The 22,529-nt window shown below is 27.9% G+C and overlaps 1 protein-coding gene across 1 annotated transcript in view; it reads left to right on the top strand.

The window, feature by feature from the left end:
* Positions 1–22,529, top strand: part of LOC123294510 — a 279,274-nt gene that overhangs the window by 154,768 nt on the left and 101,977 nt on the right. The window contains 1 exon segment of the mRNA XM_044875560.1: positions 18,746–18,953. Within this exon segment, the coding sequence (XP_044731495.1) occupies positions 18,746–18,953 (208 nt within the window).

The following is a 22,529-nucleotide window of genomic DNA, read 5'->3' as shown; positions in this document are numbered from 1 at the left end:
CCGTAGCTCGAAACAACTAAAAAACCGGCAAGAATATTCCAAATAGGTTCGGTTTGGAGTAAGCTGTAAAGAAAAAGGTAATTTAACGGAAAGCTATGTTTCAAATTCCGAGTTAAGATTTCCGTACCCGAAAAATTTGTCAGGGTTTTTAAAATTTTGTAAATTTCAATTAGATATGTATAGTTTATAACCGTACAAGGATGTCATGTGTTATCAAATTTTTAATATTTGCAAATCCGGTTTTTTTTTATAGATTTTTAAATCTAAAAATAAATATTGCAAAGTAAATAATTTTTAAGTAGTTTCATATGAGATTTTGTCTTTTATTTAAAAATATAAATTATAATCCGTTATAATTTATATTTTTTATTAATATTAATTTTAATGAATCTAAACCAACTGTAAACATCAACTAATAATTTCCTCTCTGTTTTCTGTGTGAAAATTGTAACAAAGATTGACATATTAGATTTAAAAGAAATTAAAGCAGTTATATAAATTGTTTTAAAGACCTTGAGAAATTATACACATTTTTTCATTGAAACAAAACTATTTCATGCGGTCATTTGGGTTATTCAAACATTTTTTTCTTTTAAATCAAGATGAATTAAACAAACAAATATTCTTCTTTCTCAATTTACAATCGATAACTTCAAATAGCCTCTTCAATTTTCTTATTTAAGAAAAATCTTGAAATCTTAAATATATCTGTTTCTTAATCTTTATATAAATTTAAAACTAATAACTTTTATCTTCTGTTTTAGGTAAGTTCCAACTCCGTTACATCAAAAAAATTGCCATTCAACCCATATCGTCAAAAGGTTTGGAAAATTAAGAAAAATTTAATTCATATCTCTTATCGTCAAACAAACGAGACGTTTGTAATATTTTCAACCTTTTTATTTTTGCAAAATATTGCCATTGAAGTAAATGCCAAAAACGTTTTATTATTTTTTCAAACTTTTCAATCAGTAGCAGGTATTTTTTTGAAACTTTGAACTCAAATATCTTATAAATATACATTTGGAAGAATTTCTAAATATAAAAAAAAAATTTATTTTTTGTTAACGGCAAAAGTCGTATCCTAAGATGATTCAATGCACGTTTTTTTTTATTCTTCGAAGTTTTGAATGGGTAGGTGATATTGAACAGTAATGACTAGCCTTAGATTTTGGCAATACAAGAATTTACGCTGACGTTAATTCTTCAAGAAATTAATTTTGAACGTTGCTATTTTGGAATGTAGACATGTTTTCTTTTAAACAGTGTCACTTTTCATTGATAAAATGTATATTGCGGTACCAAAATGCTTTTGTAAATCCGTCCGTTGATCTGTGTTTGGAATTCTTTAACGATTTTGATGAGTCTATTATCCATCATTTTGAAAGCTGTCAAAGTGCAGCTGCAATAATTTTTATGATAGTTATCTCTTAGCTTTAAATAATAATTTTAAAAAAAAGCTTTTAAAAATAACACATACCTAACATTAATGTTTACAATGAATAATATTTTTTAAAACTATTAAATCAACCTGTAGGTACAATGCGTAACTATAAATGTAACATAAATAATAATTTATTTCATTTTAACTAAAAATAAAAACGAAATATAATGATAGTTCAATTCATTGAACTGAAACAATAATAAAAATAAATTTTAAGATAGATTATTATTTTGATGCAGAACACATTAAAAAAAATATAATAATAATAAATTTTTTTTTTCTGATTATTAACAATAATAAAATCTTGTTGTACAAACTTATTGTAACAATATACTTCTTTGGACTAGGAGCAGACGTAGTATTTGATGGTCATCTCAAAACGGCTCTTAAATTGGAAGGCTATTGTCAAGGCTGTGGCAAATAATATTTTCCTCTACGATAATTTTCATAGCCAACGACTGTTGTTTTAGTTGTATTAGAAAATTTTTGGGAACAACCTTAAAATTGAACGGTTAAGGAAAATATTTACATAAGAAGATAATCGGATGACAAAAACAAACTTTCCAGTGTTCAACACCTTATAAATTCGAATTATAGTCGTTCTGAAATGACTATTAAATATTACCACTGGTCCCAGTTCTACTAGCTTATAGTAAAAATAGACTGCTTTTGCTAGCATAAAGACTATAAACTGTGATATAAATTCTATTGTTTAAAATAATTTTTTTTTTTCATTATAAATTTCCTTTCTGATTTTAATTGGTTGATAAAACATTTTTACGTGATGTCGTATATTTATTTTAATATTTTGTAGTTCTATATCATTTTTATTTGGATTTGAGAAATAAAACTATAATATTCAATTACAGAGGCATCAAGTTTAATATAAATTTCTCAACAAGATATATTTAATTAAAGTAATATAACGTGAGCGTCTTTTTGCATTTTGGCTTTAGTTTAGCGTAAATATTTCCAGAAGTCTCGAAAGAGTGTACCAAAAATTTAGGATAAAGTGTCTTCATTCCTCAGTAGAGTTTCATTTAAAATTGAACAAGTGAAAACAAACAATTGACTGAGTTAATTGTTGAAATACCATGTATAGGCAGTGTTGATTACTCTTTCACATTACACATACATACATGTCACACATATACCACTAGTTCGATTTACATCTAGGCATATAAATATCGCGAGTATGACAAAGTACATGCGTTAAGCAATGCATCTAAGTAAGAGATATTATAGATGTTATATGAAATTGCAAAAAAGACTTGTATCGTGGCTTCGATGTCTTTTCGGCTATACAACAGTTCTTCTGTTGTGTGCCTGCATAGAGTGGGAGAGAACACATGTATATAATACTGCTCACTTAGATGCATTATATAAAAATTTCAGCTTGATATGTTTTTTCGTTTTTTAGTTATCGTGATGACAGATGGACAGACGACAGACAGACAGACCGAAAATGGACTAATTTAATGATTTTATGAACACCTATACCTAAATTTTGTTCATAGCATCAATATTTTTAAGCGTTACAAACTTGGGGCAAAACTTAGTATTTCTTGGTATATTTCATATACATAAATTAAAGTACATAACCAAAAAATCGAAAAAAAATTATGGTTTCTGATTTGAATGAAACTTAGTATATAAGGTAATTTTGACCCAAAAAATTCAAAAATCGTATTCATTTGTTGATTGAAAGCATAGTTTTAGAAATATCACCCATTTTCTCATATTTTATCGAAATCGGAGCCAACATTTTTTTTTCGATTTTTTCGATTTTTGTAAAGGGGTACCCCTTAAAAAAATTCCAAAAAATCGAAAAAAATTTATGGTTTCTGATTTGGATAAAACCTGGTATATAAGGTAATTTTGACCCAAAAAATTCAAAAATCGTATTCATTTGATGATTGGAAGCATAGTTTTTGAAATATCACCCATTATCCCATATTTTGGCTCGATATCTCCGAAACTAGTTTCCTAATCGTTATATAAATACGATTTTTGTAAATTATGGGTCAAAATTACCTTATAAACAGAGTTTTATCGAAATCGGAGCCAACATTTTTTTTTTTCAATTTTTTCGATTTTGTATAAAGGGGTACCCCTTAAAAAAATTCCAAAAAATCGAAAAAACCAATACTTGTAATTTTGGAATAATTAATAATTTTGAATGGAATACGCAAAGTTAATTTTTGATAAGGAACATGTTTTACATTTAAGGTAGTACCTACACGAAAGTGATATTCCAAGAATTTCTCAAAACTCAGAATATAAAATATTTAATTCATAATACACTTGCTGTTAAAATTAGAAGATCATTTACCATGCCATACATGAGATATTAGCAATTAAAAGTGACGCAATTTGTACGTGTACATGGGAGAAGTGTATAAAAATACACAAATTTACAAATATTATATTTATTTACCAATGAATGACGTCCACCATCTCTATGAAAAACTAATATAATGTAGAATACTATATTTAGAAAATATATAAATAAAAATAAAAATTATTTACCATATAGTTTCGATAAAAAACTTAAATAAATAACTCGTTTTAGCGATAATTTTTGTGGAAAGCATATAAAAACTAATGGTAAAGATATATATCAAAGTATGTGTGTGTATACGTATACAATATATAATAGTGAGTAACTACAGTCTTGTGAAAATAATATTAGTATATGTATAATAGTCATAGTACAGTTAATGCACTGAATGATAGTATTAGTCCAAAACTTTTTGACTGGACGGTCGCGGAGGAACTACCTTAAACTTTTGTTCTATCTCTATCAGTTTACAAGATGGGTCCTACGGACCCAAGACCCAATTGACCTATGATGCTCATTTACGAACTTGACCTCACTTTTTACGTCCTGAGTACGCTGTAAAAATTTCAGCTTGATATCTTTTTTCGTTTTTGAGTTATCGTGTCCACAGACGGACGGACGGACGGACAACCGGAAATGGACTAATTAGGTGATTTTATGAACACCTACGACAAAATTTTTTTCCTAGCATCATTATTTTTAAGCGTTACAAACTTGTGACTAAACTTAATATACTATGTATATTTCATATATACATGGTATAAAAACTGTTCGAGAGCACTGATCCTCTGTTAAAAACAAAAAACACGAGCTGGAATAAGTTCTTGATTGCAGAGTTTACATATTCATTGTTAGAAAATCTTCTAGAATTGAACATTTTTTCAAGTTCAAAAAGCGAAAATAATTCTAAGGGCTACATCTGACGAAGAAAAAATGCGAGGTTGAAATTTGAATTTTTTATGCGATCTTTTCATCTAAATTCCATCACTCAACGTTACAATCAAAATTACGCCGAATACTCACCTTTTGAAAATAGTCCGTGAAAGTTGCACTACTTTAAATAAAAAACCACCGCTATCACCTCGCCAAGATGAAATTTTTTTCTTATTCTTTGAAACCGCGAGTCTCGTTTCAGTCTATTATTCTCGTCCATTATCGGCTTCTTGCTGTGAAACTTAGCTAAACGCTCGTGAAACACTGACTGTTACATCTAACTTGTCCAAATTTTCGGCTACAATGAGATACATTGTGCTATCTCAAGCAGTTTCGATATATTCAGTGTTTTATCTTAAAGCTTTTTTTCTGTTAGAATGCGATATAGTGTGCTATCTCAAGCAGCGGATATATTCAGTTATTTATCTTAAAGCTACCACCAACGATGGCCTTATAATTAAGAAATGAATAGTGTACTTAAAATAATAATGACGTTTTCAATGAATTGATCTGTAAAATTGTCATTTGTGTTTATACATGCTCAAACATATATTTTTTTCATTAAATAATAACTGTAATTTCGTCGATATATGAAAGGTGTTTTGTTGCGTATATGGCAAAGTAAAAATTTTTATTTAAAGAAAGTATTGAAAAAAAACCGATGGAATGTTATTTTTTTTAAATTTGAATTCAATGGCGACCCATTGACGGGATTCTAAATATGGTGAACATATTATGTCAATATAATATAAAATATAATGTAGAAATTTTTTAATATGACTGTGTATGACTAGGTATATGAATTGAAGTGTTTCTTTAAACACTTAACTATTAAAAGTCCGTCGTCTATGGTGTGAAGTTAACTATGGATTGGGTGTTGCACAATCTTGCTTTAATATTGTACTTAGATTAATGATTGTTTATATAGTCAATGCATCTTATATCTTAGTTACGTCATACCTTAATTAAACAATCTAAGTTTGACGAACCTAGTTTTGCATAGATCTTGAATTTCTCTAGTTCTTAAATTAGTTCGTCTTTTAATTCGGACTATACAAGTTTGCCTTTAATCCCTATATTCATACTCAACATGTGTTACCAAAAAACTGAAATTTTGTGTGTCAATTAATGAGTATTTAATACGCCTGTATAAATTTCAAGTCGGTTTATGTACGGTTTACGATAAATTTATTTAAAAAACTGCCTTTTTTACATGGTGGTATATGAAGTCGTAATAAATGATGGTTTTTTAGTCAATAAGTGCTTTTTAAGACGTTTTACCACTTACATGAAACTTTTTTATCAATAAATCATCAAATATTTATCAAAAGCCTTTATGAATCAGTATCTTATTATTTTCGATGTAAGCGTACAAAGTTCATTCCATCTGACAGACTTGGTCTAGGTGCAGGATTGAAAAAGAGTTTGTAAGGCTACCCAAAATCATATATTTAGCTTCTGTACTATAAATAGGATGTATATAATAAACAAGTTCCCATATACTACACAACATAACGTAAACACTCACTCACTCATTCATCATATGTCCATTTTTAATGTTAGTTCAACTACCTATTAATTTAATAGTATAAACACTTTTATTGAAAGCATTATTATTGTAAAGTATTAGATTCTAATCTCGATAATATGAACCAATACTATTGCATAAGTATGTAAAACTAGACTTGATATCATGACAAAATTTGAAAGTGAAATTAAAGTTGATTAAAAAACGAAGAAATTATAAGCATTCAAAGATTGTTGCCCATCTCTTTTTAGCAAATTAAAGTTTTATTCGAATTTAATATGTATCTCTATGGTGAAATCGGACAATGACGTCACTAACGTATATCTTCCTCTTTGTTCAATTAGGAATTTTAAACATTCATATTTGGGTACTTCTAAGGGTTTTCAAAAACAAACTTCACTTTTCTGCCCGTGTAGTGCATGAGAATTCTTCACGTAAAATGATAAAAAAAATTTTGTCAGCACACCTATTGAACTCTATTTCTGAATTATTAGGGTCCTAGAAGTTTCGATTAAAAAAAGTTCAACTTATACAAATTGTTCAATAATTCATAAAATATGTACATATTGCATATAGCGTATTTAAGAACTCATATGTGTTGTTAGGATTTTGTAAAATAACATATTACGCGAATATATGCTTAAAGTGTACAAGGAGTGAGACTTGACTCAACTCGTAGCTCGTAGTGAATGTGTTTTTATACCGTTATTTTTCATTTAATAAAAATTTATTGAATGCTGTATTTTAATAGTTATCGGCAGAATTCTATTACACGGTTGTTTGAAATTGTTGATGTAATATTTAATTTTAATAATTCGATTTACACTACTTTGGATATAAAAACTTATTTGAGTATATTTTACGGTATTGTATGAAATATTTAAAATTCGTCCTAATTTCGACTACAATTTACAACAAATTTCGAAATCTATTGAAGTTGTGCAATTACTTGTGTACAAATGTTATGATCAGTTTGAAATTTTAACTGACGTTGGAGCTCCATGAGACTTCAAAATCCTCTTTGATTATGAGTCAAATTGGAGCGAAAGAGATGTTTAGAAAGGCAGAAAAACACAAAATTATCAAATTATTAAATTAGTAAAATAAGAATATTTTAAGCAAAGTTGTAGAAATGAATTTTAAAATAATTTATTATATTTACAGAGATTTAAAGTTCTAAGACATAAATTTAGAATTACTCGTTTTCAATGATATTGTCAGCAAAATTATACTTAATATTAGAACTATACCGCGAACCATAATAAACTGAAGAGTGAAAAAAAGGGAAAACTTACCTCATTGAGCGATTGTATTTTAATAGTTTTTTAGTAGGGAGTAAGAATTATAGTTCAATGACGTCGTAGTCACCTCGGAAGGGACATGTACTCCGTATTCCGTATATTTATGGCTTCAAAACTCGAAAAATAATCAATGGGTCGACTTCAAATTCTGGTGGGTCGTTGCATTTGTACCCAAGAGTGTTTATACACACTTTGTATCCAGAAGCTCTCATGGAACGACTAATTAAAAATATTTAAAATTACTGAAAAAAAAAAGACGAAAATTACTGAAAAAAAAGACAAAAGTCATATACGTTTCTATAGCCTATTTGTATTTACTCCCCTAATAATTAATATCAGCCAAATCCACAACGAAACATGGCCGGTTTTAGCAAGTATGTTAATAATTTCAATTTTCAAATGATGAAAAGTTTAATTATTCATACTAAAATTAATTTAAAAAAACACAGTTATTCCAAAGTTATTTTCACTTCTGTTGACAGTCCCCATGATTGCCTATTATTTTTAATTTATCCTACGTTTTGATTGACCGTATAATGGTTTGTGAAATCTATGGAAATCATTTTTTCATACACAATACGTATAAAAATAACTGAAAAGTATCAAAAATGCTTTTAAAAAAATTTTATTACTGGAAGAAATTGACGACTCTCCAAAATCGTATTCTCTAGTATCTACCACATAACCTGCAGTACAAATCAAATTTTCTATTATATAATTTTTGTCATGAGATGTTTTAAAAAATTTATTCAAACAGACAAACCAATTATTTTACATAAAAGTCATGGCTATAAGACCATCTAATACTTTCCCCATTCAACCAACATAATCGTTGTGGCTGGCTGTGTGACTGAGAAAGAATAATTCTATGTTCTTTTGCATATATTGTAGAATCGTCCTCACATATGATTATTAATTTAATTACTAAATCTATTGTAAAAACATTTTTCACTTATCAAGGTTTAAATACAACAGTTTTGTTTTTTATCGTGGGAGGCTAAAAATTGTTACTAGGTCACTTCTGTCGTCTCTATTGTTTATATTTGCCTTTTGTATTTATCTATTGATTTCTTCAGTAAAATGCAAGTTTTGGGTGTGTGAGAATGTCTATTCTATACCACATGATTTTAGACAAATTTTTGGATATAATCACCTTGAAATTGTTTTTTTAAATCGTTTTTTTATACAAAATCAATTTAGCAAAAAATGTAAAATTGCTTTTTTTATTGATTGATTACAATATTTCAATTTATTTTTAGTTGTGCAATTCAATTTCTATAAAAAGATTTATTAAATGGTTATGTTTATAATATTAGATTTTGGATCAACAATTTTAATTTCAATTTGTATGCAAATATTAAATTTGATTTGATGATGATTTATGGTTATTGTTTCGTTTGTGGTCTGAAAATGATGAACAAATAATTCCATTGAACCATCTTTTGTCGCGATTATTTTCAAAAAAAATAAAGAGTATTTTTTTGTTCAAATTATTCTTAACCCAATAAACAATCTGAAAGCTTGAACAAAGCATGAAGAAATTATTAAACGAAATCGGTAACGTGTACGGTTTGAGAAATTCACAATGGCTTTAAAGATACCGTTCCTTGAAAAATTGATGCAGATTTTTTGCTTGAAACCAGCTAAGTATACTTTTAATGCTAGGGCTGCTGATTCGTATCTCAAAAGCGGTAATAACTCAATCAAATTTATGAATACGAACAAGGTAATTTACCAATATATTCTTCAAGGCTTTTTAATTTCAGACCTTTCAGGTCGAATTTCAGGCGAATGGTTTTTGGTTTATATATGGTTTTCTACACAGGTAGAACCTTTTAATTCTTTTCTCATTTTTTCAGCCACATTATGAATACTGAAGTAAATCCCAGTAATTATCGCGTAAAAAGCACATACATATATTGCTAGTACCAGCTTCAGTTTTCCATCGTAATTACAATTTTAAAAAAACAAAACATTCGGATATTATCAGAATGTTAAAAATATTATTCTTGAGTAAATGACACAACCTTGTACAGGGGGATTTGTAATTAATGATTAAAAATATTTCACAATAAAGTACCTACCTACCAACTTAATTAATTCAATATTTTTGTTTATTTTTTAATAAAATAAAAGATACTTTACCTATTAATTTAAAACAAATACTTGTAAACTCATCTTCTTAAATATTACGTAAAAAGAATAAATGTCTGTATATTAAGAATTATTTTAAATAAATTTGAACGGAAATGTATTCATAGATGCAAAACAATACTTCCTTTCAATCAAGGTACCTAACATATACACCTTCTCATACATTTACAAAAAAAAAATCTGTTTTTTTGTGTCTGTTACAACTTTACAAAGTAACACTTTGCTGATAAATCTTATTGTCTTTAATAATAATATATTTTGCGTGTTATGTAAGTGTGTTTTATATTTGTTAGTCCCGGATTAGGCTTTCAGTTAGCTTTTGGATAATATAAACATAAATTTTTATTGTGAATTTAAAAAAAAAATAAAAACAAAACCTTAAGTACTATTCTGTGAGTCGGATAGGTCCTGAAAATCGCAAAAACATTTTATCACGATGTGAAAATTACTATAAATTTGAAGCATTTTTTTTAAATTTAATCTTGTTTTTCTTTGTTTCGGAAAAAAACTCCAAGAAAATGACATGAATAATTCAAAAATCGCATTATTTTCCAGCTTTGACTTCTGTGTTTAAGATTTTGATTCATGTCTTGAAAATTACTCTTTTAATTACTAAGCAAAGATATTCTCCAATTTTGTAGGTTTAGAAAAATTTAAAATAGTCAATAAATATTTATTTCCCACCGATTATAGATGAAAAAAAAACGTCAAAAAAAAAAAAATATATATATATATGTATATATATATATATATATATATATATCTTAATATATATATTTCTTGTGTGCGTGTGTATGTGACTGGACCGATTTCGATAAAATTTTTTGTGTGAGTTCAAGGGGATTGGAGAATGGTTTAGATTTACAATTTGGTCCAGTACAACTGTTTTTGAGGGCTCCGTACCAAAAAAATGAAATTTCATTAAATGGTGGGAGCGCATATAAATCATATCACATTATGTATACTATGTGTACTATGTATTTTTAATAGTATTCAGGTATTGTCAATAGGCATTTATTAGAGCCATATGCGAGCGCAGCGAGGTCTACTATCAAAGGTCAGGCCAAAGGTCGAAGGTCAGGCCACTCCAATAAATAGGAGTTAAATTGGGGTTTAGCGGACAGGCTAAACGTAGTATAGGTATTCATGAATTGGAGTTACGTTTTTACGGGACAACGTCCGTCGGGGACGCTAGTATATATATATATTCAATTACATAATTCAAATGATATTAATTCAATTGGCGATCTTTTGTGATATTCAATTAAGAGTTCAAAACACAAGTGTACTTTAAATCAATCAATTGATGAATATAGCTTTAGTACTGATTATGAATTAAAATTTATGAATGAATATCAGAAATTATAAATTATTATAAATTTTATGAATAAAATAAAATAATAAGAGTAAACAACACCTACTGCTAATTATATATTTACATATAACACAATAGGCATTGCCTATAATTATATCTGTTCAACTTAGCTTAGCTCAATTCAAAGTAAATAATATTATATGATTTTTAGCATACATAGGTAGAGGAGATACTTTTACTCATTTACAAATCGTATATTGGCTAAATTAAGGTGTATCTATTTGAAAATGAAAGGGTATTATTCAATGTATTATTTATTAAATTGACTAGAATGTTTCTTCTAAAAATGAAAATTAGACACTGCTTTAACAGAAAAATCGCAAATAAGAATTAACATGCTTTCATTGTAAGTTGTTTTAACCATTTTGGATTTACTGGGTTATTCCTAGTTTGAAGCCGTGATCAACTTTGCAAGTTATTTCAAACTTGCGTCTTATATAAATTTTTCACCCTATATTAATTTTATTGACGTCATTTTTCTTGAAATCGAAGGTCAGCATTTCAAAAATGACATCTAAGAGCAAAGATAAAACCTTATTTTGCAAACACAGTATGTATGTATGTATGGTTCCTTACCGCTTTAAGGGATGTTAGAGGATACTTTAGTCCACAATTTTCGTTTTTCCGGGACTCTGCACATTTTTCTAATGACATTCCTATCGAAGTTTTTCCAAGTATCCATCCAGGTAATTTTTTTTTCTCCAACTTGCAAACTCAGTGCTTCTTCGTATTTATTTTATCGAAACAAATATTCAGCCATTAAAAGATTATCAAGTATAAATTTTCCTAGTTATTTTTTAGATTAATATTGGTGAGACAGCAGTTCAAACTAGATGAATAATTACTGTGAAATTACAAAAAAAAAAATCGAACAGAATAATCCAAATAAACGTTAAGACGAAATTTTAACATGTCTTTTTATGTTAAAAATGTCTTTTTGAAAGTAATTTTGTTTAGGATATCTACAAATGGTCTAGACATTTCTGTCAAATCTATGATTTAAGTACTCATATGTAGATTTTTAAATAAACGTATTTATTATTTATTCATCAAGACATTAATAATTTTACATTTAAATTATGCATTAAAATATGTTTAAAAAAATTATATATTATTTTTTAGGTCAAGGTTTATATATATTTTCTTAAATACTTTATTTATTATATTTTTTTAATATTAAACACATAAATAAAAAAAATTTGTATTTATTTTAGTAATTTCTTAGAAAGTCGGAAATAAATTATAAAATTTGAATAATTAGTATTCGTTAATCATACGTAGGAACTACTTTACTTGATATGAAGATGATTTAAAATGGTACAAATGTTTTAATGAATATATTTTAATTATTACTTTAGAGAAATTTTTGTATTTACACTTCCTACCGTTGAAATATTTTAATTTTAACATTTCTAACATTAAAAAACCTGATATGAATTCTCAATTATTAAATATTTCTGAGTGGCAATCGAACTCATAACCTCTGAACTTGATAAGAATTCTGAAAGTGTCACTACGTGTGTGTATTCCAAATTAGCATTAAAATCTTCATAACTTTTATTAATCTTACATTTCAATTTTATTGAATTTCTAAGAAAAGGATTTTAAAGATTTACGTACTAAATGAAAGAAGATTAAAATATATATTCTTTGTTTTATGGTCGATAAATTATATTGCAAGAATTATTAGATAATTTTATTACAATTAACTAATTAATGTCAATCAATCACCAACACACAACACTATTACCCACTTATTACAAAAATCGTTAAAATAAAAGAAGAAAGTTTTTTTTGTAATGTTTATTATTTTTAAAAGAATTGAATTAAACTTGAATTATTTGTATTGTAATTATTTTATTATTGAGTGTACAAAGAATATTACTTAGCTAAATGAATGTTCGTGCCTAATGTCATACAATAATGTATAGAATTAATTTTTTAATTCAATTAATTATTATCAAACACAATAAATCTTTAACACGAATTATAAATAATTTCCTTTTAAGTAAATATATTTAATATGTGTATAATTATATTGTTAAAATATTCACTTGAAATACCTACAGCAAAAATTCTTTATGGGTAATTTGTTTAGCGTACTGCACCTCTGTAAATAAAAAACTTTTAACAAAATAAAACCGACTTCAAACAAAAACACTATTCCAAAACAAATTAATATAAAGTAAATAAATAACGATAATATAATGTAGTTACATTTATTGTTATATTTGGAGTCGGTATCAGCCAAGGAAACAACTGTGACAGAACAGTTTGCTACATTAACTTGTCTGACACCTACCTCAAAAATAACAATAATTTTAACTACATTATATTATCGTTAGTTTTTTACTTAATATTAATTTGTTTTGCAATAGTTTTTTGTTTGAAGAGTTTTTTTATTTGTGATTAGCACGATTAGTGAATCTGAAGTACACTGATTAATTTGTCACTAAAAAACGAATCATCGAAATCGGTTAGCGTGATATTGAGTTATTCGTCGCGCACATACTTAATGCAAATTTCGGACTTATATGGTTTTTCCATGGATGTCATTGTCAAAACTGGGCCAAATTGAAATGGGGCCACACGGATAGCACTAGCTTTCAAATAAAAAAAGAATCATCAAAATCGGTTCATCTAGTCGGAAGTTCTGAGATAACAAACATAAAAAAACAAACAGTCGAATTGAGAACGTTCTCCTTTTTTGAAATCGGTTAAAAAATAAACTCTGATGTACTCTCGATTTATAAGAAGCACATTAATAATTGGAATACGTCATTATTAAAAGCTTCCGATATGAGTACATAGACTGGGAGATGATGATAGGTTTTCTCTTTCATGCTTCCGAAAATACTAAAAGATAGAAAAAAGCTAATATTATTCACGAAATATTTGAAAAACCACTTGGTGACCATTATCATATTAAAAGTTTCGTATTTAATTTTACACCAAAATATGCAAAACTTATAGGATTAAATTATTCAACCCTTAACTACTCAAAAACACAGTCTGATCGCATCTTCGTAGTAAGAATATAAGCAAACAAAATTAAAGTATAATACCGTTTGTTTCAACAATATTGCATGTATTTGAATTAAAAATAAGCAAATCATCTATAATTACTTGTTACTTCAAATAATAAACCATCATGGATAGTTAAACACAAATAAATAAATTATAGTTATTATTATTAAAATAAAATATATCAATCTGTTTTTGATTCAACATCTGTTTGAAACCGAGTGGGAGGTAGGTGAAACATTTATTTTTACAAATTATTTGTTTTGCCATACGGTATTTGTAATTATTTTGCACTTAATCTGTTAATGGTATAAACACACTGTAATACGATGTAGTAATGTAGAATTCATGTATTATAGTTATTCTGGGAGAGTTAACATGTAACCAAGCACCTTCAAGCTTCTTTATCCTACTTAGAAGTCAGAATATGCGACACAGTGAATGTATTTGTCGTTTAATGAATTTAACGAAATAACAGACAATGTACTCGATTTTCAAGTGAAATGCTAAAGAGTCCAGATGAAAAGCCATAAATCCAAATCAACATAAAATGAAAAAAAACTATTTTATCGGTGGCGCCTCTTGTATTATATTCTCTTAAGGATAATAGAAATCGCCTTATTAGCTCAGTTGGTTAAGGCGTAACCAATTCCGTCCGCGGTATGCGTAGGGTAGCAGATTCGATTCCCACCGTTGCAACAAAATTATTTAATTAATAGTTGTGATGGGCTGGTGTAGTGCATGGTATATGTATGAAGGAGGTGCACTCAGCCTCTGAAATTGAGGAGCTGATAAATAAATTATCAGCGGAAAGGTGGTAAAAACACATACATGGTATCACAATGGGCTCTATAGCTTAAGTGTGTCCTTTGCTGGCAGCCAATATAACCTAACCTAACCTAAGGATAATAGAAGTGGTTCAATAATGAGGCTCGGTCAATTTTAAGCCTATAAAGAGCGGAATATTTTAAGGCCATCTGAACTCTCGATCTGTCAGGTCACATCTACCACACCTTGTTGAATTTTGCAAATAAAACTACAGAAGGCCTTTAAAGTAAATTGAATATAACAATTTAAATACAACCGTAGTAAATTTCGCATATTACAAATTTTTTCAATCTATTTTTAATCGCTTGTAGCGAATTTTTATCTAATCCACAATAAATAACAGATAACTTTAGGTCTAGATATATAAATAATAGTAATAATAATTGTATAAAACAACGGAATAGAAAATTACAGAGATTCTTTTATATAAACAAAAATATTTTGCAACAAACAACAGAGCAGATGATACACAATAATTATTAAATAACTGCATTTGTTGAATAAAATAATATAGTTTACTTTAACAGCAGAGCCCTGCATGAAGTTATTGTTTATAATAATTTTATATTATTTATAATTTTTTTTAGTTTTACTAGTCATTAAAATTATATTAATAATAACATATTTGCAAAGTTCTAATTCACTTGAGACTAAGAATTGCTCTGGGTTTAGGTTAACCTAGGTAAAGTTTAACGGTTTGGTCCGTAATACGATTGTCTAACTCTTAAAGACATCTGTTATGTTGTACTACACTAATTTTCGTAAAGGTCTTAGCATAAAGAATTTTCACCTTCGTACAAGGTCAAAATATTTCCAATTGACATGGAATATAGCATATGTTCTATTCTCTACTTTTTCTCGTTGCATGGCCTGCAGTAATTTTCGTTTCTCATTTTCCAGAGTGTCCCTGACTGTTTTATTTGATGTGATTACATCAAAGTTTATAACTCCAGTCTTATTTATTTCGGGGCTCTTTAGCCACATTTGCGACTTTGCCATATTTGATGAGTTGATTAATAGAACTAAAGCATGTTTAGTCGGTATCAGCCAAAGAAGCAACTGTGACCTGTGAAGGAAACAACCGGCCTTCTTTTACCCAGTCTTATGCTTATGAAATCACTCTTGTTATTCACTTCCTGAGCTCGAAGAACAATAAAAACTGATTGCAGGCGATGTCAAAAGACTTAGATAAAATATAAGAACGCTTCTTTACAACTTCTCACTTTTTCCCAAACTTATTCTCAATCTTGAATCCAGATTTTTGATCTTATGGACTTCTCAATTCCCCAAAACAATCAAACTTGTTTTGTTTGTATGAATGAACTCCTATCTTCCTTCATACAGCCTGAAATTCTGAATAACGAATAAGAGAATAGGTTCTATATTAAGCGTTCTTACTACATTTGTAGATTATATACCTCTTTGAAATAACGACCTTTAAAAATTTTATTTATTTGTAAACTATTCAATTATTATTATTTAACTATAAAGAATATTTTATTTAGCTAAAAGCTATTATATCTTTACAATATTTTAAATAATATACCTACCTGTATGTAGGAAACATCCGCAGATACAAATTCTAACAGTAGAGATATCTTTTGCATACTTATAAAAGATAAAATGATTGCTAGATTTAGCAAGAGAAATAACTGTTTATTATATCATTTAAACAAATTGGATCAATAATATAATATATTAAATTGAATTTAAAAATGTATGAAAAAACAAATATTAGCTATACAAGATTCATTTAAATATTATTATTAGCTGTTTATAAATAGATAAAAACTTGTCTTTTGAGTGCAAAATGTTTTTGTATTTATTAATATCATTATAAATAAACTTCACTATATCTAATTTAGAGTAATTATTGAGACTGGAGAAAAACGCAAATATACCAGGAATCGGGCTCGGGTCTCTCGGATTCATGTCAAGTGCCAACTGAGCCATTTATTTTTTGTCAATTCTCTTTAATTAAGCTTGTGTGTATATGCGAGTATGTAACACTATCACTGTTGAACATAGTCATATATTCTTTGTGGCTGAGGCAGCTTTTGATCACAACGACCTCAATAACATTTTGTAGGCGAAAAAGTTTCACAGAAAGCCATTTTCTTATCCAATCGTGCGAGCTCCCTTATTTCTTTTCTTATTGGAATTAGGGAGGGGTGAAATACGTCTGGCACATGAAATCGGTTCCGTTTACTTGCGCGCATTTCTGCAGAAAGTTGCAAATTGATTTTAACAATATATATTATATATTAATATATAACCGTTGATACAACTTCATTATGATTTATCAGACAGGAATTAGGTTGCTTTAAAAGGGTACATCGAACATTATTTAATTCCCTCAGATGCGAGACGTACTTCATCTCAATTTAAATTATAAAAGAGAGAAATATCCGAAACTCAGCCGTCTTTACATACAGCTCGAAAACGTACCCCGATCTTATTCCAATATGGTTTCATTGGGAAGAATAAAAAACGTTAGATTCTGATTTTTTTTCATAGCTAATAGCTAATTTAAAAAGATCACGCTATATTAAAATTGTCACACGGTACATTTCATATTATATATAACATTATATAATATTTAATGTTATTATTTATTAAATGATCACATTTACCTGTAATGTTTAAAGTAGGTATATACTTACTTAGGTAGTAAACTTAAGTATATATAAAGATGGATTAAAAGTATATATAAAGTAACATTTTTAATACGTGGGAAATTTCAATTCATTTGAATTAACCGTACTTGTTGTTAAATTACAGTTAAGGTCGACTGTTTATAAAAACAACTTCACTAAAAATAAAAATGTCGAAAAACTTACTTAGGTATATGTGTTTATATACTTAAGTTGCTTTGATATGTTTGTTTATGAATAACTAATTATAACAAACGTAAAAAAAAGGTTTTTTAAATTTTTATTCCATTTATTTTTATATTTTTTCTATTTTTAATTAATGATTGATCATTCTGGGATCTAAGAATTCATCATTCTAACCTAAGAATTTAATTCTGTCATCTTCATATTGTTTTTCTAAGACAATAAACCAATTTTATCGATAAATTGAATCGAATTGTTCACTCTTATGATACGATTTCAAATTATATCTGAAAATCGTCTCAATCAATCGTTAAATGTACCAAGTTTCATCAAATTGGGAAACAAAAAGTAATATTCGATTTTTCAAAGGTAAACCCCTCAAGATTTCCTTACCCTTAAAAAACTTCAGAATATCAAAAAAATCAAGAATCGAAAAAAATTTTTTCGATTTTTCCAACATGGATTAAACTCAGTATATAAGGTAGTTTTGACCCTTAAAACAAAAAAATCGCATTCATTTAACGATCGTATGAGTGGTTTCTGAGATAACGCCCAGAATCCCATACTCAAAACGATATCTCGGATCGATTTCAGGTGATATCTTAGAAACTATTTATCTACTGCTCAAATAAACTAGATAATCGTTTGTTAGTCTTAACTATTATAAAAAAATCGAAAAACTAACAAAACAAATTTTTTGGGAATTCTTTTCAATTTTCAAAGATTGGAAATCACGAAGTAAAATTAACTTCGTGATAAATTTATCATAATAAAAATAGATTTGACAACTCTGTTTACAGATTTGATTGAATTGTTTTATTCCATTTTATTTATTTGAATTCCATTGTATTTGTTGAAAAATCAGTTGAAAAAAATCGTTTAAAAATAATTAAAATATTATGCAACAGAGTCGCTGATTATCAAATAATAATTGTTTTTAGAATTTTTGCTAATGAATTTTTCTTTTTTGTTTGTTCTAGGTACACTCGCAGTCATTACACGGAGGCGTTGGGTTTGGTTTAAATAAACGTGAAATATTCTTCTTGAATCTCGAAGACGGCTACTTCGGGTGTCAAGTGAATGAAAGTACTGATGTATTACAATTATATGAATTAAGTAAATTATGTGATGGTAAACCTGACTGTTTCCGTGGTTCAGATGAACTGCGTGCAGAACTGAAGTGTACAGGTAAGCATTTAATTTTCTTTTTCTTTTGTTTTTTGCAAGTAAAAAATATTTTTTGTTATTTGAGCATTCTGAACTCTTACAATAAAATTGAATCTTTTGAAAACTGTATTTCAAAAATCGACATCAGTTTACCATGCTATGAGGGCGCATTTCGTAATCAACACTGTTGTATAAATGGTGTTTCAACAGTTAACTCAGTCAATTGGCACAAGAGAGTGTTGAATGAAACAAATGAAATTTATAAAAATTTAAAAATCCCCGACAAATTTTCCGGGTACGGAACGCTAAACTCGCACTTGAAAATAGCTAAGAACATTCTCCATTAAATTAACTTTCAAACGAAATAAAAAAATCAAAATCGGTTCAACCGTTTAGGCACTACGATGCAACAGACAGACACACACACACACATAGTGGTCAAACTTACAATATCACTTTTTTTAATTAAAACCAAAAAAAATTACGGTTTATTCGTGCGCGCATGCTAAAATATTTATTTTAACGAAAGTAATATTCTGATCACTATGGTTTTACTTTTACCATTTATAATATTGGCAGTTACTATCCTTTTCAGTTCTTGTAAAAACAAATGACAGAAGAACGATCAATAATAAAAGTTTAGTAAGCCTTTGATTATTCATCATCAATTGGTTAAACGTAAGGCAATCAGCAAACGACATTTTCTATTATACTGTCTGTCTTTTGATGATTGTAAAAATAGTCTTTATTTTTCAGATTTGAAAATAAGTATTGAAAGTAAATATATTTTTCAAAAGCCTGTTCTCTTCTTTATTGTCTTACAAATTTATTGACATTTCTATCGTCTTTTGTCTCTTTCCAATACCGTGTATTCATCGGATGTACATCCGGAATTTTATAAATTTATTTTACTGATAATGAATAAATAGTTTTACATAAAAATATGAGTCATCTTAATAGGTAAATACAAAATTTGTCAGTCAAAATAAACCATAGCAGCTCTCGATTCGATTTTTTTTTTAAATAGATCACGATTAACTTTTTATTTTAATATTCTGATATATCAATAGCTCTTTCTGTTCAAAAAGTTTAGGTAACTTATCTGTGATTTTAATAAATAAAACAAAGTAGGGCGTGTTAGGATCGTCTTCTTGACCATAAAAGTCTCTTTTGCAAGAAGAATTTTAAGTAGTTATTATTTATTTTAAGTCATTTCTAGAAAGGATAAAAAAAAACAAATACAATTCTTTCACATTTGCATAAAAGGTGTGATCCGATTCATTCAAATGTTTAGACAATATTTTCAAATGAATTAATTTTATTCATACCATCATGCAATATTAACTGGGCAATTTAATATGGCATCCAACATTCAAAAGTTAAAATTATGCATGATTTTGAATCAAATATACAAATAAATAATGTTTCTTTATTTGTAAAAAATTTGAAACCTTTTGAGGATATCAGCAAATTTATTTTTCCAAAATTGTTACAAAAAATGTTGTTCATTATATTTTGAGTTATTTTTAATCCGTTTTAATAAAAACTAAAGCACGCAATTAGGGATAATCTCTGAAGTATTCCTAGATAAACTAAAATATACGGTTTTCAAAGTGTTACACATCTTTGCTTTTGAGATTTTGTATCTAGGGCGAATACCGTGTCATTGTAGAAACCTCACCCAGCTTAGAGAAAGCATGTTTGTGCTTTCAACTAGAGGGAAAATCCTAAGACACGTTAACTTCATACAAGACGAGGCGTCGATTTTGACAACACACGTTATAAAAAGAGCAGAATTATTTGTCACAATTTATTCCTAAAAGAATTAGATTTTTTTCTAATTTAAATTTGTCCATCTTTCTTGATTATCCTGCAATATCCATACATATAATAATTGTTTGCGTCTATGAATGAGAAAACCGTTAACGATTTTGTTATATTTATATAAATATTGATTGATTCAATCAACTTCGATGAACGTAAAACGGATATAAACGCACATTATTTACAGGAAATTCAATTTGTCACGTAGTAAATAAAATATAAAATATCTCAAATTTAAAAAGATTGATTTGTATTTGTTTATACTTAAAAATCACCCGACGAAATTTATTTATAATTTGAAACCGTTAGGTACGTTTTATCGATTTTGACCAAAAATATGTGTCGAACAAATAAGAGTCGTTAATTATTCTTAAACTGTTTATATATTTAGGTAATAAATATAATAATTTATATGTCAAATTAAATTTTGAATTTTGATTGGAGGCGTCATTATACTATATTTCCTTCCTGTTCTGGAACAATCGATTAATAGTTTTAACGCTAGCGTACCTTTTTTGAATTATTTATAACAAGTCGAAACTTTGTATAGACCACTTCAAGTCACTTCTTTATAAAGTCAGCTCTGAGAACGCCTCTTGAAGCATAATAAGCTCTTAAAGTTAAGTATCCCGATTGAATTGTTATAGACATCGGAAAATGCAAGTTTAAATTATTTTTCGTATATATATTTTCGAGGGTAGTATAGTAATTTTACCAAAGTTCAACCAACTGCGATGTCAACCCTTGTAACTCAGTTGGTTAAAGCGTAGCGGTATGCCTAGGGCAGCGGGTTCGATTGCCGCTGCCACAACAAAAATTAATTTAATTAATAGTTGTGATATGGGCTGATGTAGTGCATGAAATATACATGATTGAGGTATACTCAATCTCTCTAAACCTTGAGGATCTTATAAATAACATTATTAGCGGAAAAATAAAAAACTCTATAAGTGTGACCTATGTGGATAGCCAAGATAACCTAACCTAACCTATTGCGAATAATTTTTTAATAACTCGACTATCTCAATCCGATTTTGAAAGAGTGAATAAGATTTGACAAATGTTCACACGTTTGAAAAAAAATATAAAAACCATAGATTGTGACGATTGGAAAAGTATCGCTCATCCCGCACTTGTAGGTTGCTTCATGCTAAAGTGAAAGCTTTATAGATGTTGCTGTATTTTCTATTAAAGAAACGAATAACCCTGTACCTATCATTTACTAAAAATATAATGACATCATCCTTTTCAAGTTGTTGTTTTTTGAATAAATTATATTATTTAATGTTTCAAACAAAAAAAAACAAGAATAAGCTAACAATAGAAGATGAAATACACTAAACGCGTGATCAAAATACTAACAAATTTCTATATAATAAACACTCTTTTAAACAACAACGCGAACGCTAACAATAGGAATAAAAAGAGTATACGGTCTGAAGTATTAAAGTATTGTATTCGAAGTTTAGTTCGACATATAACTATTATTGGCATGTCAAAATATAAAAATTATTATTTATTCGTACCTACCTTTAACAAGTCGTTTTTAATAGACGTATTTAAGAATAAAATATTTAAACGCTTTGGAAATAGATGAAGTGCGAAGGCTCATTCCATAGACCAAAGCCTTATTTTTATACCATGCATATATGAAATATACATAGTATATTAAGTTTAGTCCCAAGTTTGTAACGCTTAAAAATAATGATACTAGGAAAAAAATTTTGTCATAGCTGTTCATAAAATCACCTAATTAGTCCATTTCCGGTTGTC

Source organism: Chrysoperla carnea, chromosome 3, assembly GCF_905475395.1.
Source record: "Chrysoperla carnea chromosome 3, inChrCarn1.1, whole genome shotgun sequence".
In the NCBI taxonomy this organism is placed as follows: domain Eukaryota; kingdom Metazoa; phylum Arthropoda; class Insecta; order Neuroptera; family Chrysopidae; genus Chrysoperla; species Chrysoperla carnea.
Note: the sequence above shows the minus strand (reverse complement) of the source record. Positions and strands in the feature narration are given on the sequence as shown.